We start from the raw sequence: 25,463 nt of genomic DNA, 5'->3' as shown, positions 1-25,463 counted from the left end.
ATAACTGCTGTTGTGCCTTCCATGTAATTGCACCAATATGTTGGTCCAGGATTGATCTTGAGAGATGTTGACACCCAGAAACATGAAATTGCTTATCGTTTCTACTCTGATCTCTCAGTGAGGACTGGTGTATGTTACCTCGACTCCCTAACATCCACGATCAATTCATTGGTCTTACTGCCATTGAATGCAAGAACATAGAATGTAGACATCTTTGTACTGACCATGTAACCTACTCTAGAAACTGCCAAGAATTTCCCTACCACATAGCCCTCTATTATAGCAAGGTCGTTGTAACACCACTCAACTAGCTGAGCTATCTTACTCCTGTGCACCGCCTTGTCGTCATCTGGAATTCTGCCAACAATAGTTGTGTCATTGGCAAATTAATAGATGGCTTTTGAGCTGTGCCTAGCCCCACAGACATGGATGTAGAGAGAGTAGAGCAGTGGGCTAAACCCTCAGTGAGAAGCAAATGTTATTTCTAATCGATATTGACTGTATTCTCCCAGTGAGGAACTCAAGGATTAGAGGGAGTATAGAAGCCCAAATTTTGGAGCTTGTTGATTATAATTGAGGGTAGGGTTGTGTTGAACGCTGAGCTGTAACCAATAAACAGCAGCCTGATGTAGGTATTGTCCGGGTGATGCAAGGCCGAGTGGAGAGCCAGTGAGATTGCATCCACTTTAGACCTATTGTGTCAATAGGCAAATTGTAGTGGGTCCAGGTCCTTGTATAGGCAAGATTTGGTTCTGGCCTTGACCAACCTCTTAAAGCACTTCATCACAGTAGATGTGAGTGCAACTGGGTGATAGTCATTGAAGGAGCTCACTTTGCTCTTGGGCACTGGTATAATTGTTAACCTTTTAAAGCAGGTGAAAGCCTCTGACAGGCAGCAGTAAGCTTATCTGAGTGTGAGCATCGTGGGCATTCATGATGTTAGGTTTCACTTTGTAGGTATTAATGGCCTGCAAACACTTCTAGAGGTGACACGCATCTGATTCCATCTCTTAACTTTATCGGAATTGTTTTTATGCTTTGAAAATAGCCGTACCTGGACTTCTTATATGGTTCTAGATCACCAGTCTTGAATGCCACAGATCTACCCTCAGCAGACTATGAATCTCACGGTTTATCCACAGCTTCTGGTTTTAGTGTGTCCGGTATGTTCACATTTGCAGGTTGTCAGCCTGAAAAAAGCTATATGTATTCAAGAGGCTTCTCTGCTCATTGGTTTAAAAAGCAGGAATGGGAACTGATTATGCAAGACTTCTCTTGCAGTTACAGCTGCTGTTTTTAATAATGAGGTATCTGTTGTGGTATGCTTCAAATGAAAAGGAGGTCAGATGGAGCAGTTATGATTAATTTGTTGATAATAATGGTATCGTGTAGGGATGATGAAATGGCTAAATTCATAAAGCAGCAGGATTGTCATTGTGTTTCAAAAAAGTGGTGTGGAAATTTTTGTTAAAGTTCATGGGAAGTAAATTGGAGGGATCTTTGCATTGTCAAAGATTTCTCTCATCCATCCCACAATCTCTTTGACACCCTCCCATCAGGCAAGAGGTACTGTAGCATTAGGACAAGGACTGCTAAGATGGGAAACAGGCCATATGACTACTGAACTTCCTGCCACCACCCAGATCTCATCATGCATGAAGTGCCAGTAGCTTTATATAGTTTATTTTTGAACTTGGGTTATAAATGCACATTATGCTAAATGTCAATGTTCTATCAGATTTTTTTTATTTGTGGTAATATTACTATGTTGTTTATGGGTTATATGTACAGCACTGTGTCGTGCATCTTGGTCCAGAGAAAAGTTGTTTCATTTGTCGGTATATATGTATACAGTTGAATGACATGAAGTTTTGTCCATGGCACGTGATGGGAATTGGAGTAGGGAGTCTCAAACAGCTGATCGGATATGGTTTTCATAGCAGCTAAAATTCACCCATTCTACATAAGACGTAAGAAAATGGAGCCAAGAAGCTGTATTTGTGTGAAGTTTGTGCTGAGTGTCCAGGAGAACAAAATAATTGTATCTCTGGATCTGATGTAGCACAGTAAAGCACAATAAGAAAAAGAATCCAATAATTTAAAAAACACAATACATATAAATACATAGCTTATTTATGTCATTGTATTAAAGATATCTCTGTATTTGTATGTATTGTGTTTTTTGGCAAAGATTTGGAATGACATCTAAAACTTTGACAAACCTTTATAGATGTGTGGTGGAAAATATATTGACTGGTTGTATCATGTCCTGGTATGGAAACACCAATACCTTAAGTGGAAAAACCTACAAAAAGTTGTGGATTCAGTCCAGTCCATCACAGGCAAAGCCCTCCCCATCATTGAGCACATCTACATGGAGCACTGTCACAGGAAACTAGCATATATCTTCAAGGCCCCCACCATCCAACCCATGCTTCCTTCTCACTACCACCATCAGGAAGAAGGCACAGCAGCTTCAAGATCCACACCACCAGGTTCAGGAACAGTTATTACCCCTCAACTATCAGGTTCTTGAACCAGTGGGGATAACTTAACTCCACTTGCCCTATCACTGAACTATTCCCATAACCTATGGACTCGTGTTCAAGGTCTCTTCCTCTCATGTTCTCAATATTTATAGTTATTTATTATTATTATCATCTTGTGTATTTTCAGTTGGTTGTCTTTTGCACATTAGTTGTTTGTCCATCCTGTTGGATGCCGTCTTTCATCAATTCAGCTGTGTTTCTTTTATTTACTGTAATTGCCCACGAGAAAATGAATCTCGGGGTGGTATATGGTGACATATGTACTTCAACAATTGATTTACTTTGAACTTTGAACCTTAGAGCAGATAGCAACTTCAGATCGAAGTAGCATGAGATTAAAAATGAATAACCCTGCCAGCTGATCTACGCAGGATCTAAGGTAATGGCTGGGAGCTTCATCAAGGCCAGATGCTTTTCACGGGTTCACTCTGTGTAAGACTGATCTGACGTCTTTGCCAGTGACTGTGGTACAGGTGTATTGAAGGTTGTCCCAGTGGTGGGGACGTTCCATTCCCCTTCTATTTAAACATTGATAGAATACATTAAGCTCATTGGGAAGGGATGCACTGTTGTCAACAATGCTGCCTGTTATCATTTTGTAGCCTATTATAGCATGTACACCCTGCCACAACTAACAACTTTGATAATATTTAGTGTTGTTTCTTGACATCGCTGACAGTTTTATGAAGGTCATATCTCAATTCATTGTATAGGTCAGGGCCATCCAATTTGAATGCTGCAGTGCTGGACTTCATTAGGGAGTGGATAGGTCTGTTCATTTGTGGTTTCTGGTTTGGAAACACTTGGATTGACCTCTTTAGTTTAAAGTCCTTTACACACTGGCTGATAAAGTCTGTGATGATGGTGACATACTCATCGAGGAATCATAGTGAATAATTTGATTAATTTTTTTTATTACTTGAAACTTTATTCAGGAGTAGCAAGTTCTTACTATTTAAGCTTCTCCCTATTGCAATATTTCTCACTGTCTGTCTGTCCCACCCTAATAGCATTATGACAAGGGTGGTCCTTGAAGCCAACTCATACATTCACTCACACCTTTTCCTTCTTCAGCCACCATATCTTAATTCATTTCTTTCATCTCTAAAACTTTCCAGCACTATGTTTCTCCCAACGTTGGCATGCAGTTTCACTAAAATCATTGGTGGAAAAATCACTCTCCATCTCAATTGATTTTGCCATTATTCCCCTAAATTTGATAAAAACTTATTTAAAACAACTTTACACAAGGTACTGTCTGTCTAAATCTTAGATTTTGTTGTGATATATTTGCACTTTGGGTGTCAATTGTAAATCAGTGCTTTCCAATTGGATAATGGTATAGGTCGACTGTGATGTGCTTGCAAATTCAAAAATGCTTCAAAGAAGCCTTATCAAATAAAATTTGATGTTAAAGTGAACCTGTGAGCAATAGCATGATCAAAGAAATTGGCTCAATGGAACGACTTAAAGGAGTAAACAAGTAAATCCAAACATGATTTCGGAAGGGAATTGCAATACTTATGGCTTAAACAGCTAATTTAAAAAAATTTTTTATGGACTTTGAAGGGGAAAGTTAGTTACATTGCAGTGTATTGGAAATTATTTGTATGTGGCTTCAGGTAAAGAAACTAAATAAAACATAGATGTTGGAAATTCTGACAGATTTGATTTCTGTTGTGATGCCCATGTACTGTGCCAACATAATTGCATTTCAATTATGATTAATCAATTGGCTATTGTAATGCTGTTTAACAATCTTAAAATTGGAAAATAACAAATGCTGGAATTAGAAATTAACGTTCACAAGATGTTACAAAGTTACATCTGTTCTTTTAAGAGAGGTGCATGCCTTTCTTTAGATCCTTTCCCCCCCACTTGTTTGAATATGTGATGTCTGCATTGTTATTAAGAGCAACATCTATTGCCAACTCCCATCTCACCCAGAAGGCCTTCTTAAACCATTGAGCATATTTGATAAAACTGAGTTGCTTGCAGTGTGATTTCAGAGGGTTGTTAAAAAAACCATCTTTATTATGAACTGAAGTCACATTTCACCATCTAGATAAAGATAGCATGTTTCTCAGAGGGCACTTGTGGATCAGATGAGTTTTGTTACAATTCAGCAACTTAATGGTTCCCCTTCTGGTCTAATCTTATTCAGTAGGCAGTCCTCAAGATGGAAAATGATCTCATTGATTTCATTTTTGCAGGAATAGTTAGCTGATGTTAGTGTTAATATTACAGACTCTTCAACAAATGGGGCAAGAGCTACTTCATGAGGTGGTTGTGTGAGTAGTTTGAGGTGATCCACTCCTTCCATTGTTTGTACTAGGTTTCTGTGTGTTCCCAAGCCATGGAATCAAGGTTCTTCATGCCAGTCTGAATACTGCTCCTCCACCTGTGCTAAGGAAATCCAGGGGTCAGCGGAGCTGCTGCACTTTTTCAAGAAGGTTTGAGAATATTCTTAAATCTTCTGTCCAGTTAGTAATCTCTTTCCATGACAGAGCTCAGAATGGAGCGTTTGAGAGTCAGGTGGCATGATCTGTCAACTAAATGTAATCTGCGGGTATACTTAGCAAATCTGCAGGCATACTTAGTAAACATCAGCAACTATAAACTGTACTGCAAATGCAGTTATAAATAAAAAGCAATAAATAACGAGCATGAAATAACAATAGAACAGCGGGTCCTTAAATGAGTGTAGCTATCCCCTTTTGTTCAAGAGTCTGGTAGTTGAGGGGTAGTAACCGTTCTTGAACTTGGTTGTGTGAGTCCTGAGATACCAGTAACTTCTACCTGATGGCAGCAGCAAGAAAAGAGCATGGTCTGGGTGGTGAGGATCTTTGGTGACGGATGCTGCTTTTCTACAGCAATGTGTCATGTAGATGTGCTCAATGGTTGGGAGGGTTTTACCCGTGATGTATTGGGATTATAGGACTTTACACTCAAAGGCGTTGGTGTTCCTTTACCAGGCCGAAATGCAGCCAGTCAGCACACTTTCCACCAGGCATCTATAAAAGTTTACTAAGGTTTTTGATGACATGCCTTATGTGCTTTGAGGTACTTGCTTTTAAGGAGTCCAAGTCTCAGAAGCATTTATGTTATTTGGGATCATGTCATAGAGTGAATGTGTGCTTTATGTTTGGCTTATGGTTCTGAAATACAAATGCTTAGTTATTTAAAGGCCATGCTGGTACCCTGATGACATTGGTATATTTCCTCTTTTCTGATTGCCTTTACTGAGAGGCGGCTCCTAAGATATGGGAAATGATTCATGGTTTTCAGGATCTTATTCTAAGACATCTGCTGGAAGAGCTTTGTCATACAGAGGGAGTGGCTTTGTAGAGCACCAATATTTTCCAAATATTGAGTGTAAGGCCCATCCTTTCAAATCCAGTATCAGAGCTTGGACTCTGAACACACAAATATCCTACACACATTTGACTATGTACTGAAGCTTTACTGAGGGTGAAAGTGAAGTAGGTTTAGTTTACTATTTGTCCTTTAACTTAGTTCCACTCCAACAAGTGCTGTAATACCTGGCTGTATGAACAGGTCAAAAGCTAGGTATCCAATGCCAGACATACATTTCCTGACTCCACTGTTATTCCACCATCCATAAACAATGTTAGGAATTTGAACAAATGGTCTTCAGTTGCCTTAATGTGAAGATCCAATTGCAGTAAACAAAAATCCAAAGTGAAGCAGCCAGTCTGATCTACATGCAACTGATCCAACATCTTGCATATCCACCTTCTCTATCACTAACACATTCTGGTTACAGTGTCAAGTCAAGTCACTTTTTATTGTCATTTTGACCATAACTGCTGGTACAGTACACAGTAAAAACGAGACTTTTTCAGGACCATGGTATTACATGAAACAGTACAAAAACTAGACTGAACTACGTAAAGAACAACACAGAGAAAAACTACACTGGACTACAGACCTACCCAGGACTGCATAAAGTGCACAAAATAGTGCAGGCATTACAATAAATAATAAGCAAGACAACAGGCCAGTAAGGTGTCAGTCCAGGCTTGGAAGACAAAGAAGGAATCTGATAGCTTGGAAGAAGTTGTTACATAGTCTGGTCGTGAGAGCCCGAATGCTTCGGTGCCTTTTCCCAGACAGCAGGAGGGAGAAGAGTTTGTATGAGGGGTGTGTGAGGTCCTTCATAATGCTGTTTGCTTTGTGGATGCAGTGTGTAGTGTAAATGTCCGTAATGGCGGGAAGAGAGACCCCGATGATCTTCTCAGCTGACCTCACTGTGTGTACCATTGGCAAGGTTCATTGTGGTATCTGGCAAAAACTTATTGAACAGTCCTGTCTAAACCCATAACTTGTCCCACTGAAAATGTCACTGCAGCAGTTGTATGGACACAACGTTATCTTGAAGTCTCTTCCAAGTTGCTCACCACCTGTACATGGAAGTATAACATTTAATTTATGTTTCCTTGGTTAAAATCTTGGAACAACTTTCCAAACAGCAATGAGTTCAAAGTTCAAAATGCATGTTGTTACTGCTTAGGTAGAAAAGTTGGGTGGAAATGGTGACAGATCAAATTTACTGGCCTGATATTAGTGGATTCTGGTTAATTGGGCCATCGGGCAGCCACTATTTGGGATAACTCTTAAAGAACAAAAAAAAATAGAGAAAATAGCTGGGATTCCCTTTGTTTGTTTGGGACACTGTGCTGCTTAGTTGGGACAGGATATTGTTGCCGAACAGTTTCTAACTAGCATGAATTACAGCACTTGTGTGGCCATTAGAGCGAACAATTTTTAATTAAGATTATTTGCTTATACTCGTGTTATGTTATCCATTTGGGCTTCAGATGCCAATTCAAAAAGTAGTAATTTTTGATCATTTTGATTTTTATTTTAACTTAAAAATAATTCAGACCCTTGCCAAGATGCCATGAAAAGATTTGACAATAGCTGAAAAAATATTCTAGGTGTCTGTGCTGATTTTGTTTATTTACAGTCAATCAAGAGAACACAACAGTGTACACTAGATGAATTCCTCCGTTGGTAACTTTTAGGAACTAATAGACAGTCGGGGTATTTGTAGTGTTGTGATTTGTCCTGAATTTCATTTAAATATATAATTTGTAGTTTTTCTTTTTTAAAAACCTTTTTAACTATTTCCACGAAACTTTGGAAAATTGGGGCAGCTGTTAATTGTGTCAAAATATATTGGCTCCCATATGTCCCAATCAACCAGAATCCACACAACTGTGTGGTTCTGGTCACTGCACAATTAAGAGGATGGGTAGAGTTGGGAGAAGTACTGAAGAGAACCTCCAGGATGTTGCATGGAATGGAGGGCTTTAGATATGAGGAGAGATAGGATAGGCTGCAGTTTTTTTCACTGGAGTACAGGTGGCTGAGGGGTGATATTATCAAGGTTTATAAAATTATAAGGGACATATATTAGGGTAGATGAAGTATTTTTTCCTGGATGGAGGTGTCTTAAAACTAGAGACATCAGTTTTCAAGTAAGAGGAGGAATATTTAAAGGAAATCCTAGAAGCAAGTTTTTCCAGAGGTTGGAGATTTTATGGAACAAGCTGCCAAAGGAGGTAGCTATAATCAAAGTTTCTAAGAAGAGTTTGAACGTTTTCATGAAAAGGAAAGGAATAGAGCAGTATTTCTGCCTCCATACTAATCCCATTTTCCTGCATTTGGCATTTAATCTAGTGATTCCCCAATGGGGGTGTTTATGTGTCTTAAGGGGGCATTATGGGAAATAGAAGTCGTCGGGAGGGGCATTCAAGATTCTTGGGGGAGGGGCGGTAAGTGGCACCCAAACTGAAAGCGCCAGATCTGACCGCCCGTTAGTAGAGCAGGTACTTACAAAAAAAAAAGATGAGGCACTGGAACGCAGGAAGAAACATAGCTCTGTAGGCAGTGAGCACTCATCTGTCATGGTCCCTTATGGAAATCCCCTACCTGGCTATTTACCTCAGGAATTGGGCCTCAATCCCCTCGATTAGTTTCCAATCATTCCCAGATTCCACTAACTATGCATACCTGCTTTTCATCAGCAAATGTAGTATAAAAACCCTGTGATCACAACAAGGAGCTGCCAGTTTGTTGGTCGACTCCGGTGTGAGTAACCTTGTTCCATGGGTCTTAGGACTGCCAGTTCTAAGTCTAGTATCGCTCCTGGATACCGATTCCACGCTCGCTACATCAAGAACGCCTCCTGACTCTGCCTCCGCGCCTGTGTCCTGCTCTTGGGTTCATCCACCGCCACGCTTGTGTAACAGAATGAGCTGGCCATAATGAACCCAGTGGACATGGATCCCGTACAACAAGCTTTCGCCAGACAGGGCTATCTACTGGGCGCCCATGATCAACTACTTAGGGAGGTCATGGAAAACATTTGGACGCTGTCCACAAATGTACGGAAGGTCAGTGAGCAGGCAGATTGAGTTTCGGCTTCCCTTTCTCTGTCCCCTCCAAGAACCCCAACTACCCAAACCGCACCACTTGGGATGACGTCACCTCTGGGATCAGCAACACAGTCCCCTCGAGAGCCCAAACCCTACACTGGGGACCTAGGGAGGTGCCGGGCCTTTCTGTTACACTGCTCTCTGGTCTTTGAGCTACAGCCACATACCTACACTTCAGATAAATCCAAGATTGCGTACATCATAGAGCTCTTATGATGGGGTGCCTTGACTTGGGCAACTGTGATATGGGATAAGAGACCAGAAGTTTGTTCCTCCTTCCCCTCCTTTGTTGCTGAAATGAGGAAGGTCTTCAAACAACCCATTCACGGTAAGAACACCGCTAAATGCTTGCTGACTCTTAGTCAGGGTTTGCGAAGTATAGCAAGGTATTCCATTGAGTTCCGAACCTTAGCTGCAGACTCAGGGTGGAGTTACGAGGCCCTGCGGGAGATGTTTCGACAGGGCCTCTCGGACAAGATACAGGATGAACTCGCGGCAAGGGACGACATGGATTGTTTGGACTCTGATCTCACTAGCCACTAGATTAGATAATCAACTTCAAGAGCAGCTGAGAGAAAGAACCAGTCGCCCCACTCCTCGGGGAAGCCCACGGTCCACCTTATCAGTCCCAGCCAGCCTGCCTTCCCCAGCCGCTCCAAGTGTAGCTCCTGCTCCGACCGTCCCCACCACCCTGGGGGAGGAACTGATGCAGCTGGGATGGAACAGGCTCTCCCCAGCTGAACGACTTCAGAGGTGGAGAGCTGGGGTTTGTTTCTATTGTGGCCAGCCAGGACATTTCCGGGATACTTGTCCTCAGCAGCCAAAATGGAGAGCACCAGTGATAAAAGGAGGATACCTAGTGAGCTGGATGATACTCCCTTCAGCCCTCCCCCCCCCCAGACTCAGATGCAGATCCTGGCTACAGTAAATTACCAATGACAGTCTCTGTCCCTATCCGCTCTGGTGGATTCCAGTGCCAAGGGCAACCTGCTGGACGAAGACATAGCCTCCCAGACTGGAATACCTCGCAAGCTGCTAACTACCCCCTGGAGGCCGGGGCCCTGGACAGAAAACTGCTGGCTCGGGTGACCCACCGTATGCCGCCCCTGACCTTGATCCTATCTGGCAACCATCGGGAGGAGTCTCATTCAGTCTCATTTGTTCACCTCAAGCCTCGGTAGTTCAAGGGTATCCATGGCTGACCCAACACAATCCCCACATCGACTGGCCTACTGGGAGGATCGCCAAATGGAGCCAGTCTTGCCACGCCAACTGTCTGCGGTCAGCCCCATCTCCCAGGGAAGCTACTGCGACTCCACCTGTCCCGGAACCCCTTGCTTTGTCCCGAGTCCCCGCCGAGTACCATGACCTGGGACCGGTATTCAGTAAACAACGGGCCCTTTCCCTGCCTCCGCACCGCCCATATGATTGTGCCAGTGACCTTCTCTCCGAGGTCTCACTACCCACCAGTCACCTTTTTAACCTGTCCCAACCAGAGAGAGAAGCCATGGAGAAGTACATCAGCGGGCATTTTCAGACCTTCACCTTCCCCGGTGGGCGCCAGTTTCATTTTTGTGGAAAAGAAGGACGGGTGGCTTCGTCCTTGTATTGATTATAGAGGCCTAAGCAGTATAACAGTTAAGAATAAGTACCCTTTACCCCTCATTAGTTTGGCTTTTGAACTACTGCATGGAGCCACCATTTTCTCAGCTGGACCTTCGGAACGCATACCATCTAGTCAGGGTGAGGGAGGGGGACAAGTGGAAGACAGTCTTTAATACACCTCTGGGCCACTTCGAATATTTGGTCATGCCATTTGGCCTCACCAATGCTCCTGCCATTTTTCAAGCCCTCATTACTGACGTACTGAGGGACTTTATTAAATCGGTTCGTATTCGTTTACCTGGATGATATCCTGGTATTTTCTAGCATCCCCCCCCCCCCCCCAAAACACGTTCACCATATCCATCGAGTCCTCCAGAGACTGTGGGAAAACCAATTATTTGTGAAGGTGGAGAAATGTGAGTTCCACGTTCCTTTGGTCAGCTTCCTGAGTTATATCATCAAGAGTGGGCAGGTGAGAGCACACCCAAGAAGATCCAGGCAGTGGAAGAATAGCCTAGGCCCATGACCCGCAAACAACTTCAACGATTCCTGGGGTTTGCAAACTTCTACCGCCGATTTATCAGAGACTACAGTCGAGTGGTGGCCCGCCTTACCTGGCTTACTTCGCCTACTACTTCCTTCTGTTGAGACTCTGAAGCTGACTCGGCATTCATCGACCTGAAGAGGCGTTTCACCACCACTTCCATCCTGGTCCATCCAGACCCAGCCCATCAATTCATTGTTGAGGTGGACGGCTCTGTTTCCGGGATAGGAGCAGTCCTGTCCCAATGATCAAGTTTGGATGGAAAGCTTCGCCCTGCACCTGCTATTCTCGCCGACTGTCCCCCGCCGAACGGAATTACAATGTGGGGAAATTGGGAACTCCTGGCGGTCAAACTAGCATTGGAAGAATGGAGGCACTGACTAGGAAGCAGAACAACCATTTGTGGTATGGACTGATCATAAAAAGCTGGGGTATATTCAGACCACCAAATATTTGAACTCACGCCAGGCCTGTTGGGCGTTATTTTTTGGACAGTTCAAGTTTTCCCTTACATACCGTCCAGGGTCCAAGAACGGGAAGCCGGACACGCTTTCCCGCCAATACGACTCCAAGGAGGACACTCCCAACCCAAGGACTATCCTCCCACCATCCTACGTGGTAGCCACCCTCACTTGGGAGATCGAGTCCAAAGTAAAAGAAGCCCAACAGGATGACCCCGACCCTGGCAATGGACCCAGCGATCGCCTCTATGTGCCTGTTTCAGTCAGGCCTCAGGTTCTCCAATGGGGGCACACGCCTTGGTTCTCCTGCCATCCTGGGAGTGATCAGACCCTAGCGCTCCTGAAAAGACACTTTTGGTGGCCATCCATGGAGGCAGATACCTGTTCCTATGTCTCGGCATGTTCTATCTGTGCCCAGGGAAAAGCCTCTCATTGGCCACCTGCGGAGTTACTTCGTCCTCTACCTGTCCCTGGTCGTAGCTGGTCGCACATCGCCCTGTACTTCGTCACCAGTCTACCCCCTTCACATGGGAACATTACCGTACTCACCATGGTAGACCGGTTCTCCAAGGTGGTGCACTTCATAGCCCTCCCTAAACCCCCTTCCTCTCAAGAAACCACAGATCTTCTCATTTGCCACGTCTTCCAACTCCACGGAATCCCCGCAGACATAGTCTCCGATCGTGGTCCCCAGTTCGTCTCACAGGTGTGGAAGGCCTTCTGTCAAGCCTTAGGTGCATCGGTTAGCTTGTCTTCCGGCTTCCACCCCCAGACAAACGGGTCGACTGATACCTGGTGGCAATGCTACATTGTGTAACGGCAAACAACCCGTCGACCTGGAGCGACCACCTCCCGTGGGTTGAGTATGCCCACAACTCTCCAGTGAGCTCGGCCATTGGAAGGTCTCCATTCGAGTGTTCCCTGGGGTACCAACCCCCGCTGTTCCTCGCACAAGAGGAGATTGCAGTACTGTCGGTCCAGGACCATATCGATCAGTGCCTGAAGGTTTGACAGGAGACACGCACGGCCCTACTCAGATCAGTAAAACGCAATAAGAAGACGGCTGACCAACACCGGACTCCGGTGCCTGAGTACCAACCGGGGCAGAAGGTGTGGCTTGCATCCAAGAACATGCCGCTCAAGAACAAGCATAGGAAACTCGCCCCTCACTTCCTGGGACCATTCAAGGTCGAAAGTGTTATCAGTCCCGTACCGGTCTGCCTAAAACTGCCAAGATCTATGCGCATCCACCCGACTTTTCATGTTTCCCAGTTAAAGCCAGTTTCCGTCAGCCCCTTGTGTCCCCGCGGCTGAGACTCCCCCATCTGCCTGTATCATCAACAGCCATCCGGCATATACCATCCGAAGACGACTGGATGTGCAAATTAGGGGCAGGGGTTTCCAATACCTGGTAGATTGGGAAGGGTACGGTCCAGAAGAGCATCCCTGGGTCCCCGGCTCCTTCATCCTAGACCCTTCCCTCATCCAGGATTTTCATCGGGACCATCCAGACAGGCCTGGAGGATTGCCGGGAAGCTTCTGTTGAGGGAGGGGTACTGTCATGGTCCCTTCTGGCAATTCCCCACCTGACTATTTACCTCAGGAATTGGGCCTCAATCCCCTCGATTAGTTTCCAGTCATTCCCAGGTTCCACTAACTATGCATACCTGCTTTTCATCAGCAAATGTAGTATAAAAACCCTGTGATCACAACAAGGAGCTGCCAGTTTGTTGGTTGACTCTGGTGTGAGTAACCTTGTTTCATGGGTCTTAGGACTGCCAGTTCTAAGTCTAGTATCGCTCCTGGATACCGATTCCACGCTCACTATGTCAAGAACGCCTCCTGACTCTGCCTGTGTCCTGCACTTGGGTTCATCCTCAGCCTTGTCCTTGTTACATCATCGTCACAACTGTTCTGAAAGTCGGCAACCCAACAGACATTACTGGGGATGCATAAATTAGAAACTAGGGTGCCCAACAGTTCCCCTTTGCTCACAGCACGGGATGAGTTCATGCAATTTAACAGTTGATAAGTCAAGTACACCATCAACATTCTCCATAGAGCTACAGAAAACAGGTCTCGCATCGAGCTAATCAGTCAACCTGCCGACCCCGAGGTATCCTCCTGAAGTGTTCAAGGCAACCTCAGCTCCATATGTATGGTCAAGATTTATCTTTGGGGTGTATGAGACCTTATGTGATTGGCCAATCGCACTAACGAGAATAGTATAAAGGTAGCTTGGTGAACTCTAGCTCTATCCCGACTAAAGACTGATTTATACTCATGCATATGGGCTACGCCACAGGCCTGATTTATACTTCTGCATAGGCTCTACACCGTAGTAAGCATGCGTTGGTGTGTGCCAAAACGCTAGTTGGCGGTGGGGTTTCTGTGCCACTGTGTTGAGTTTCTTCATGAGAGACATGGACGAGGAAATGCATTTCAAATGTTCTCGCATGTCGGCAGGTAGATTTGACAATTTGGTTCATCTATTTCACATCAGTGTACAGACATGGCAGAGAAGAAGCAACTGGAAATGTGTAGGAGATAATGCGATGCTACCAAGTGAACCAATCACAGTTGTTGCAGTTTGCGTTGCTGTGATGCGCGAGTTACTTTTTTGGGGAGGTGCACGTCACCCTACGGCATAGGGTACGCGGTACCTACAGCGTAGATGCGATGCAGAAGTATAAATCAGGCTTAACATTCAGATTTCAATTTGAATCTTTGTCAGCATAATTTTTGCTGCCTTGCTGGTCCTTTGCGTGCTGCTACCATCATTCCATCCGGGTAACTGGCTGCCATCACGAACATCCGATAGGCATTCCCAGTTTGGGATTTTTAATTTTAATTTAGCCCCGTTAATGATGGATAAAAACAGCGTGAAATCTATGAACCTGAAGGCGGTGAAGTCTTGAATTCTAATCCTGTTAAGAAACAGAAACTATAGAAAGTGCATCAATACAATGTTACATACCTGGAGTATGGTTTTATTCCATTCCCATCAGATCAGTGATGCCCCATGAGTCTTATTTGTAATACTGTACTGTCTAATGAAGCCATGAAACCATAAAGATGGCAGGAACACTTCTGTAAAAGACACCCTGAAAAGGCTACCTTTGGCATTGCTCAGTTCTAGAAGATGAAAGAAACATTTAAAAAGCTTTGCACACTGGAGTCATTTGCTAAGAAAGCTAAAAATGACTTTGATAGTGCTCTCATTGCTTCTTATGACATTTCCAAAATGACAGCAAGTGTGGAAAATCTCATACAATTGGTGAAAGATTAATAATGCCTTCTGTATTAGAAGTGCTCACCACTGTTCTCAAAATGGATACCCGTATTTTAAAATCAATTCCAATGAGTTATAGCTCTGTAGCTAATTGTATTGATGAAATGATTGACATTGTGTATTGACTGTGCACAGAGCTACAGTGCAGTGTCCACTTTTATTGGAAATATATAAGCAAAACATTGAGAGAATATTTTCCTGCATGGAAAATATGGTTCTCTGTTTCACAGACAGTGATTTGCAAGAGTACTGCTTGCACCTACAGTCACTGAAGAAGGATTTTTGGAAACTATTTAAGGATTTTAACTATCTGGAAATTTCAGAATGGGTAATTAATCCATTTCTTTGCAAGGTGGAAGAACAGGAAGAGAGATTGCAAGAAGAAATGATGAAAATGCAGAATGCTGAAGAAGCAAAAATGCTTTTCAAAACTGTAGGCTTCCGTGGTATGTGGCTACACTGTCATACAAAGTTTCCTGGTATTTGGAGAAGAACCAAACTGCTCTTCATCGCATTTCCATCCTCTTACTTTGTTGAAAGAGGATTCAGTGCAGTGAACCTCATACTCCACAAAAAAACAGAAACTGCTTGGATATTGTTACACATGGGAACTTAAGATTTTGCTGTCACAACTTGAACCAGGTATTTCAACTCTTGCTAAAAACCATCAAGCTCAAGGATCATATTGATATTGAAGGTGCTGTACAACACACAGATACTGTGTAAGTTAGGTTTAAAGACATTAAAAATTTAAAGCAGAATGATTTTTCTCATGTTAACATATGGTAGACATGTTTTTATACTACTGGGGTGTTGGAAAATATTTTGTGCCTCGGGGTGTTGAAAAGTATGAAGGTTGTGAAACACTGATGCAGACAGGCATCTGGTTAGCATGGATAATTTGGGTGAAATGGCCTATTTTTATGCTGTATGACTCTAAAATGATTAGTATGGGGTTCTCCATAGGTTACAGCAATATTTTGTTTCTGAGAAAACATCTCTACAAAGTGATCTAAATTAATTATAAATAAAAAACAGTAATTGCATAACTATTCAACCACCCTTTTAATATGATACACCAAATCATCACTAGTGCAGCCAATTGGTTTTAGAATTCACATAATTAGTTAAATGGAGATCTGTTTTTGGAGACCTGTTTGCAGTCAAGGTGTTTCAATTGACTGTAGTAAAAATACACCCGTTTCTGGAAGGTCCAACAGCTGGTGAGTTAGTATCCTGGCAAAAACTACACTAATAAGACAAAATAATATTTCAAGCAACTTTGCAAAATGGTTGCATAAATACTTACCCCCTTCAAGTCACTCTTTAGTAGATGTGCTTTTGGTGGGTAATTCAGTCTTGCATCTGTCAGCTTTGTACATCTGGACACTGCGATTTTACCCCATTCTTTACAAAATTGCTCAAGCAGCATGGGTATTGTGGGTAAACAGCCCTTTTCAAGTCCAGCCACAAATTCTCAATTGGATTAAGGTCTGGACTCTTCATTCCAGGTCATTAACTTTGTTGTTTTTAAGCCATTCCTGTGTATGCTTGGGGCCATTGTCTTGCTGGGAAACAAATCTTCTCCCATCACAGTTCTCTTGCAGACCATATTAGGTTTTCCTCCAGGATTTCCCTGTGTTTTGCTGCATTCATTTTACCTTCTACCTTCACAAGCCTTCCAGGGTTTGCTGCAGTGAAGCATCCCCACCACATGATACAGCTATGCCTCACGGTAGAGTTGGTGTGTTTCTGATGATGTGCAGTGTTTGGCTTGTGCCAAACATAGTGTTTAGTCTGATGGCCAAAAAGCTCAATTTTGATTTAATTAGACCATAGAATCATTTTCTAGATGACTTCAGAGTCTCCCACATGCCAAACTCTAGCCAAGATTTCATGCAGGTTTTTTTCAACAGTGGCTTTCTCTTTGCTATGCTCCCATAATGTTGCAACTGGTGAAGCACCAGGGAACTGTTGTTGTAGGCACAGTCTCTCCCATCTCAGCCACAGAATCTTGTAATTCCTCCGGAGATGTAGGGTCTCTTGATGGCCTTCCTCACTAGTCCCCTTCTTGCACAGTCACTCAGTTTTTGATGGCCTGCTCTCGGCAGATTTATAGCTGTATCATATTCTTTCCATTTCTTGATTGACTTAACTGCACTCCCAAGGATATTCAGTGACTTGGAAATTTTCTTGTATCCATCTCCTGCTGTGTGCTTTTCAATAATCTTTTCACAGAGTTGCTTGGAGTGTTCTTTTGTCTTCGGGCTGTAGTTCAGATACAGGTGTATTTTTACCACAAACAATTGAAACACCTTGACTGCACACAGTGATCTCCATTTAACTAATTATGTGACTCCTAAAACCAATTGGCTGCACCAGTGATGATTTGGTGTGCCGTATTAAAGGGCGTGAATGAATACTTATGCAATCAATTATTTTGTGTTCTTATTTGTAATTAATTTAGATCACTTTGTAGAGATCTGTTTTCACTTTGACACCAGAATCTTTTTCAGTTGATCAGTATTAAAAAAGCCAAATTAAATCCACTGTGATTCAAAGTTGTAAAGCATGAAAACTTCAAAGGGGGGGGGGGGGTGGGGATGAATAATTTTTATAGGCACTGTATGTAAAACTTTAGAGCTAGGATCAAACGGAGCACATGAGGATTATAAAAAGCCAGAAAAGAACTCCAGAAGGGAATTAGGAGAGCCATGAGGGGCCATGAAAAGTCCTAGGCAAGTTGGGTTCAGGTAAATCCCGAGGCATTACTGGGGCCTTGACCAGTATCTTTGTGTCCGCTATAGGCGCAGGTGAGGTCCCGGCGGACTGATGAGTGGCTAATGTTGTACCTCCGTTTAAGACAGGATCAAAGGAAAATCCTGGAAACTATAGAACAGTGAGTCTCACGTCGGTTGTAAGGAAATTGCTGGAAAAAATTCTTAGGAATGGGATATACAGGTGTCCTCCGCTTTCCGAACGTTCGCTTTACGACATTTCGCTTTTACGAAAGACCTACATTAGTATCTGTTTTCGCTAACCGAAAGAGGATTTTCACTTTTACGCAAAAAGACGCCCGCTTTAAACTTGTGTTTAAAATAATTTGTTTAAATTTTTCCCATATAAATTAATGGTAATTGCTTCTTTGCTTTACACTATTTCGGCTTACGAATGGTTTCAGAGGAACGCTGTATCTTCAGATAGCGGGGGAAACCTGGTATGAGCATTTGGAAACTCATGGCCTAATTAGGGAGAGCCAGCTTCGTTTTGTGAAGGGCAGGTCATGCCTTACCAACTTGATTGAGTTTTTTGACAAGGTGACACAAGAGTTTGATGAAGGTAGATCAGTAGATGTTGTCTATAGGGACTGTCAGTAAGGTGTTTGACAACGTCCCTCATGGGAGGCTAATCCAGAAGATGAGGATGCAAGGGAGCCACGGCTAATTGGCTGTTTGGATTCAGACCTGGCCCACGAATAGAAGGCAGAGGGAGGTGGTCAAAGGGATTTATTTGAGCTAGAGATCTGTAATTAGTGGTGTTTTGGAGGGATCTGTGCTGGGACCTCTGCTGTTTGTGATAGATATATATAGAACAAGGGCAAGTCCAGTAATAGTGTTGCTGAGCAGAGATCTTGGGGTCCAAGTTCATAGCTCTTTGAAAGTGGCTACAAAGGTTGATTGAGTGGTTAAGAAGGCTTATGGAATGCTTGCTTTTATTAGTTGAGGCATTGAGTTCAGAAGTCAAGAGGTTATGTTGCAACTTTATAGAACTCTGGTTAGGCCACATCTGGAGTGTTGCATACAGTTCTGATCGCCTCACTATAGGAAGGATGTTGAGGCTTTAGAGGGACAAAAGAGATTTCCCAGGATGCTGCCTGGTTTAGAGGGCATGTGCTATCATGAGAGACTAGACAAACTTGGGTTGTTTCCTCTGGAGTGCCGGAGGCTGAGAGGAGATCTGATGGAGGTTTATGAGAGACAGATATATCTAGTACAGTGTCTAGTACGAGACGGCATGCTTTGAAGGTGAGAGGGGTTAGTTTCAAAGGGGATGTGAGGGGTAAGCTTTTTACTCAGGGAGTCATGGTTGCCTGGAATGCACCGCCTGGTGTGGTAGAGGCACATACATCAGAGGCTTTTAAGAGACATTTAGATAGACACATGAATATGAGGAAGATGGAAGGGTATGGATGTTATGTAGTAGGAGGGATTAGTTTTGGTGTTTTTTAAACTTACTTTTTAGCTGGTTTGGCACAATGTTGTGGCCAAAAGGCCCATGTCTGTGCTGCTGTTTGATGTTCTATCCCAGTCATGGATGTGATGACCACCAATCAATGCAATCAAGGAAAACATGAAATGAAAATATGATGGCAATTGGCAGAATCACTAATGTGGACTTAGTGGCTTAGAATGGTCTGTTTTTGTGCTGCAAAGATTTTGAAACAGTATAGGTTAACTATAAAAATATTGAGTTTTGAGTAAAATGGTTTTCTGAAATAAAATTTTACTCTTACTGGGTTTATTGTATAATTACTCTTTTAAGAACATGAATTAGAGAACGACTCGCAGTTTTCTTAAGAAGCACGTATAAAATGCTGGAGGATCTCAGCAAGTCAGGCAGCATCTCTGAAGTTCTAATGAAATGTCTAGGCCCGAAAAGTCGACTGTTTATTCCTCTCCCGAGATGCTGACTGACTTGCTCAGTTCCTCTTTTTTTGTACTGTTCAGGATTTCCAGAATCTCTCGTGTTTAAACGACGTTTTCTTCCAGCATTGGAGCCAAATGTTTCACCGTCTATGGGCGCGGTGGATGGAAAAGTTTACTCCAACTGGTGAGCGAGGTAACACAGAAAACATTCTTGCTTTTCTGGATATATAAATTTCCTTTAATTTCTTTTAAGTTTATCTTCGTGTCTCTTTTTAAAGGAATGCTATTGTGGGATCGCAACTTTTCTAGGTTTATTATATCAGGTCACGACAGCTGAACGTAATCGGGGGCAATAGATGGAAAAGTTTAGCGGTTACATCAGTTGAGTTTTTTTGGCGGAAGACGCTCGATTCGAGAGACTCGGCAGGAAAAGGCGTTACAAATTATGCTACTCTGATCAGATCAGATCGCGCCACTTTCAAACGTCTCCAGTGCCGGCAGAGAGAAGTTGCGGAATCGTCTATAAAGAGGATGGCTACGCCACCGAAAAGAATGTGCATCAGTCCTCTTTTCAATGATAGCTTTGAAAAGAGAGCAAAAAAGATTTCAATCGAAGGGAATATTGGTGAGTGAAATAGATTAGACACCTTTAGAATGAAAATAAATGCATTTGGATTGGGCTCCAAATTAAAGTTAATGCTTTGGTTAGAATGGATATATGATTGTGATAACCTCATCTTTAAGGGTTTTACTTTATAGACTTAGAATTTTTTAAATCGAATAGAATGAAGACCAAAATTTGGCGCCATGTGTTTTGGCGGGCTAGAAGTTTCCGCTGTACTGTGAGCTACAAGCTATATTTTCCTTTTCAGAGAAGTTTTATTTATCTCAAAAATATGTTGAATCATAGTAACTGAAATATTTTCATTGTGGTATAAAAATCTTTACTAAGAAACAACTTTCTGACTGAGCCTAAAGCCAATTGCGCGGGAAACCTTCGGTCAGTTTTGAGAGTTTAAAGTTCAGTAGCATTTCCCTTGCATTTTTGAGCCAGATAGAATTGCCAAATCTTAACTCTTAATGTTTTTTGTTGTCTTTAAATACATTTCTTTGGCAATTCTTTATTCTGCCTCACTATCGTAATCAGTATTGATTTTATTAACGATTAAGTATTGTTTAAAACAGTGATTCTAAATTGTTTTAGTTAAATATATTTGCAGATGCACTTTATGATGCTTTTGTTTAGATTATATGAATAATGCTGCATTTACTCTGTTCAAATAGCTGCAGGAAAATCTACTTTTGTTCGAATTTTGGAACGAAGCACTGATGAGTGGGAAGTTGTTCCCGAACCTATTGCGAAATGGTGTAACGTACAAACCACTGAAAATGAATTCCAGGTATTTAATAAAAAATAACATTTACTATATTTTGCTCTGCTTTAAAATCCTAATTAATCGTCATTATTTCCCACCACATTCAGAAAACAGTTTATTGAAAAGGAGGCTGAAAGTTACAACAAATGTATATTCACTTTTCTGAAATAATTGTTCCTGCTACACCTTGGGACTAAAATTATTTGCTGTATTCTAATTAAATGTAGTAAGTTTGTTGAGACTGCTAGTAAATTAATGAAGTTGCTTCACTATTGCTAATGTCTGATGAATGACAGAAAATTGTCTGGTTGTGAGACTGATATTCAAATTCTAGTTGCACTGAAAGGCTGAATTATTTGAACTTTTTGAATGCAGATTTAGGGAAAGTGCCCCTAACTTCCTTTTGGTTTTACTTTTACACAAAAGGAACTTACAACATCCCAGAAGAGTGGTGGCAATCTCCTCCAGATGCTTTATGACAAACCAAGTAGATGGGCATACACATTTCAAACTTACGCTTGTCTGAGTAGAGTTCGGGCACAGCTTAAGCCTTTGTCTTCCAAAATTCATGAAGCAGAACATCCTATACAGTTCTTTGAAAGATCTGTATACAGTGATAGGTGAGACAACATTGTGATATAACTTTTTTGCCTCTAAAATTGTGTTAATTTTGTTTTCATCTGTAAGACAAAATTATTTGATCATGTTTATTGGTTTTAATATTTAGCAACATTCATTGTAGAATACTGAGTTTTTATGATGTGATCACTTCCTCCCCCCTCCCCCCAATCAGGTATGTATTTGCCTCATCTTTGTTTGAATCTGGAAACCTTAATGAAACGGAATGGTCCATTTACCAAGATTGGCATGCTTGGATATTGAATCAATTTGGTTCAGAAATCGAATTGGATGCCATAATCTATCTACGAGCAACTCCGGAAGTAAGGATCAGTGATTTTCTTTTCTCATTTTAACTTTTCAAAGATTCCTGTAAGCTGAATTTCTCACTTGTCCTTTCGTAGAAATGTATGGAGCGACTTCATCTGAGAGGCCGTGAGGAGGAACAAGGAATTGAGTTGGAGTATCTAGAGAAATTAGATTATAAGCATGAATCTTGGCTTCATAACCGAACAATGAAGTGAGTAGGATGTGCTTAATTTGTTGTAAATTAAAATTCCTTTTGGTAAATTATATAACTTTCTTTTGACAAAAATCCTTTGAAAAGTTACAAATTTATTGTTGACGTGTTTCAGGGTTGACTTTGAATACTTGAAGGAGATTCCTATTTTGGTGCTAGATGTTAATGAAGATTTTAAGGATGACAAGATTAAACAAGAGGACATTTTAGAAAAGGTAAGTTTAAATGTAATTTCTCTAGAAATTACAACTTTAAACCATTTTTGTGTTTAGAAGATGGCAGGTTTATAAAACTTGCCCATAGAGTCAGAGCCAAACAAATTTCAATATCTGGTGCATCAAAAATGGAGGGATACCTTTTTTTTGTTTAGAAAGCAAAATACTTTGATTCAGACACAAGATGCTGGAGGAACTCAGCAGGCCAGGCAACATCTATGGAAAATGAAAAGGTGACGTTTTGGGCCGAGACCCTTCGGTGGCACTGGAGGAAAAACGCTGAGGAGTAGAATTGAAAGGTTGGGGGAGGGGAGAGAGAAATGCCAGGTGATAAGTGAAACTTGGAGAGGGAGGGATGAAGCAAAGATCTAGGAAGTTGATTGGTGAGCGAGACAGAATTCCATGGAAGAAAGGGGAGAGGAGCACCAGAGGGAGGTAGTGGGTGGGCAAGGAGATAACATGAGAGAGGGACATGCGGAATGGTGGTGGGGGGGGGCTGGAGGCATTACTGGAAGTTTGTGGATGGACATATGGGAATGGGAAGTGGAATTAAGATGGGTGGCCACTGGGAGATCCTGCTTGTTCTGGCGGGTGAAGCGTTGATGCTCGGCGAAGCAGTCTGTCAATCTACGTCGGGTTTCACCAATGTACAGCAGGCCACACCAGGAGCACTGAACACAGTATATGCCCCCAACAGACTCACAGGTGAAGTGTCACCTCACATGGAAGGACTGCTTAGGGCCTTGAATGGTAGTGAGGGAGGAGGTGTAGGGACAGGTGAGGCACTTGTTCTGCTTGCAAGGATAAGTGCCAGGAGGGAGATCAGTGGGGAGGGACAAATGGACAAGGGAGTCACCTAAGGAGCAATCCCTGAGGAAAGCAGAAAGTGGAGGGGAGGGAAAGAGGTGCTTGTTTCTCGGATCCAGTGGAGTTGGTGGAAGATTCAGAGAATTATGTACTGGACACAAGGGCTGGTGAGATGGGAGGTGAGGATCCCTATCCCTGGTAGCATGGTGGGAGGATGGGGTAAGGGCAGACGTGTATGAAATGGAAGAGATGCCTCCACTGTCGGGATACGGCCACACTTAGGTTGGAAGAACAAAAGCTTGCATTCTATTTGGGTAGTCTCAAACCTGATGGCATGAACAGCGGTTTCTCAAACTAACAGTAATGCCTCCACCCCCTCACCATTTCTCATCCCTTGTCCCTCTCTTGTGTCCCCTTACGCCTCCCTCTGGTGCTTCTCCTCTCCCCGTCCTCCCACCTTCTTTCTTCCATGGCCTTCTGTCTCTTTCACCAATTCAGTTCCTAGATCTTTGCTTCATCTATCCCTCTTCAAGTTTCATCTATTGCCTGGTGCTTTTCTTTCCCCTCCGCCCACCTTTCAAATCTACTCTTCAACATTTTTTTTCTCCAGTCCTGCCAAAGAGTTTCAGCCCGAAATGTCGACTACTTTATTCCATAGATGCTGCCTGGCCTACTGAGTTTTGTGTGTGTTGCTCAAGATTTCTAGCGTCTGTAGATTTTCTCTTGCTTATACTTTTGATTCAGGTTTGAATTGCCAATTCATTCAAAACTTAAGTTGTTCCCTGTCATTCAACTTTTGGATGTTTTAAACTTTTGGATTGACAATCAAATTTAGTGAGATGATGCTGATTTAGATAAAGTAGGTCTTCTGATCATGTAAAATGATTTTCTAAAAACTTTAGAATCCAGTTATTTTTTGTGCAGCTTGCAACTTTCATCGTTCATGGAACATAATATTAATTCATTCTCATGTTAAGCACTTCAGTTGAAGATCTATGATAGCTGTTAACACCTAAATGTGTTTTTCTTGTTAACAGGTGAAGGCATTCTTGCAGACATTATAGCAGAAGGAAACTGATAACAAACTTGAATGTTTTGCACTGATTTTTATCTGTTGTATGAACTTGGAAGTAAATAACTTGGATTTGAGAAATAAATTTTATCTGAAAAATGCTTACATTGTTGGACTGGATGCAGATCACACCTAACATAGTATGCATCAAGTTTGGTATTCAGTCCAACATCTCTACTCAAGCGATTGTAAATCTTTCACACAAACTGCATTGTCAAATCACTTTTATGGAAATTGTTAATTGTTTGTTTCATGACCAGCACTTGTTCCTTGATTTCATTGTTGACTTCATCATTTATTTATAGTTCTATTTTTTAACCCATATCCATGCGTCTCAATCGACTCCAGTCAGTTCTTCCCTTTTAAGAAGATTAGACTCATTTTAAAGTCATTACAATGAGAAAATACTGTTTTTTGTATTTTTGCTGTTTTATTAAGGTTTTGCTGTATCTTTGGAAAGTGTTTTGGTGGCATTTGCCCATGTGTTTCTAACAGCTATATTCTACAATACTGCTTTGAAAATGGAAATTTCTATGGGAACAAGTATTAAATAGCAAAGCACCTCTGACAGATTGAGCTTGATATAATGTGCACCTAATAAATCATTTATTAGAGATTCTGGCATCTTCCTACATATTTATTCTGCTTTCAGCACAATATATAAATCCATTGAATTTTGCTTCATTCTTCACTTTAGGTATTACATTTTCAATAAAAATAGATGTGAGTACCTGGTTTTCTTATATTCTGAGATTGCAAACTAAACCAAATGTTGACAGTTAATTGTTAATCTTTGGATTTTAATTTAATCTTGGTTGGGCATATGTTAATTTAAAGAACACTTCTAGTAGGCAGCCATTTGAGCTTCTGTAAATTAAAGATAGTTACAATGAGCCAGAATGGAGGGGATTAGGTAATTCCTGGGAATTAAGTTTGGTGACCACACTTCTGAAGGTGACTAGTTAATTACGTTCAATAATCATTTACTCTGCACTTGCTGGGGAAACTGGGTTTTTTTGGGGAGGAATCATTTTTCTCTTGAGATCGTTCCTCTGTCATGCAATTTTTAAAAAAAAATGCACCATCTATAGATGAGAATAAATTCAGAAGTTTACTGTGGCCAAAACCTAAAAATAGTAAGGTAATTGTATAAATTGTTTAAGAATCATGTGATTCATGGAAGGTAAAGATAATGAATAGGTAGCAACACATTTTAAAAGTCCATGATAGGAAATGGAGGAGAAATAGTAGTAAGTGTTGATCCCAAGTGGGAAATTATTTTGTTACAGCAGCA

At 42.0% G+C, this 25,463-nt stretch overlaps 1 protein-coding gene across 1 annotated transcript; it reads left to right on the top strand.

The window, feature by feature from the left end:
* Positions 1–19,705: 19,705 nt before the first annotated feature.
* On the top strand, positions 19,706–24,783 carry LOC140739336 (deoxycytidine kinase 2). The gene is made up of 8 exons (XM_073067547.1): positions 19,706–19,754; positions 19,840–20,186; positions 20,846–20,961; positions 21,364–21,557; positions 21,731–21,878; positions 21,960–22,075; positions 22,191–22,290; positions 24,135–24,783. Exons 2-8 carry the CDS (start codon positions 20,093–20,095, stop codon positions 24,159–24,161), a joined length of 795 nt encoding a protein of 264 aa, XP_072923648.1. The 5' UTR covers positions 19,706–19,754; positions 19,840–20,092; the 3' UTR covers positions 24,162–24,783.
* Positions 24,784–25,463: the final 680 nt, after the last annotated feature.

This window comes from Hemitrygon akajei, chromosome 15 (assembly GCF_048418815.1).
Source record: "Hemitrygon akajei chromosome 15, sHemAka1.3, whole genome shotgun sequence".
NCBI classification, from domain to species: Eukaryota; Metazoa; Chordata; class Chondrichthyes; order Myliobatiformes; family Dasyatidae; genus Hemitrygon; species Hemitrygon akajei.
This window is presented reverse-complemented; position numbering and strand designations above follow the sequence as displayed.

Coding starts and splice junctions, on each gene's coding strand:
- LOC140739336 (XM_073067547.1), top strand. CDS start 20,093: ATGGCTACGCCACCGAAAAGAATGTGCATCAGTCCTCTTTTCAATGAT. Junction 20,187..20,845: donor TTCAATCGAAGGGAATATTG/GTGAGTGAAATA, acceptor CTGTTCAAATAG/CTGCAGGAAAATCTACTTTT. Junction 21,879..21,959: donor ATCTACGAGCAACTCCGGAA/GTAAGGATCAGT, acceptor GTCCTTTCGTAG/AAATGTATGGAGCGACTTCA.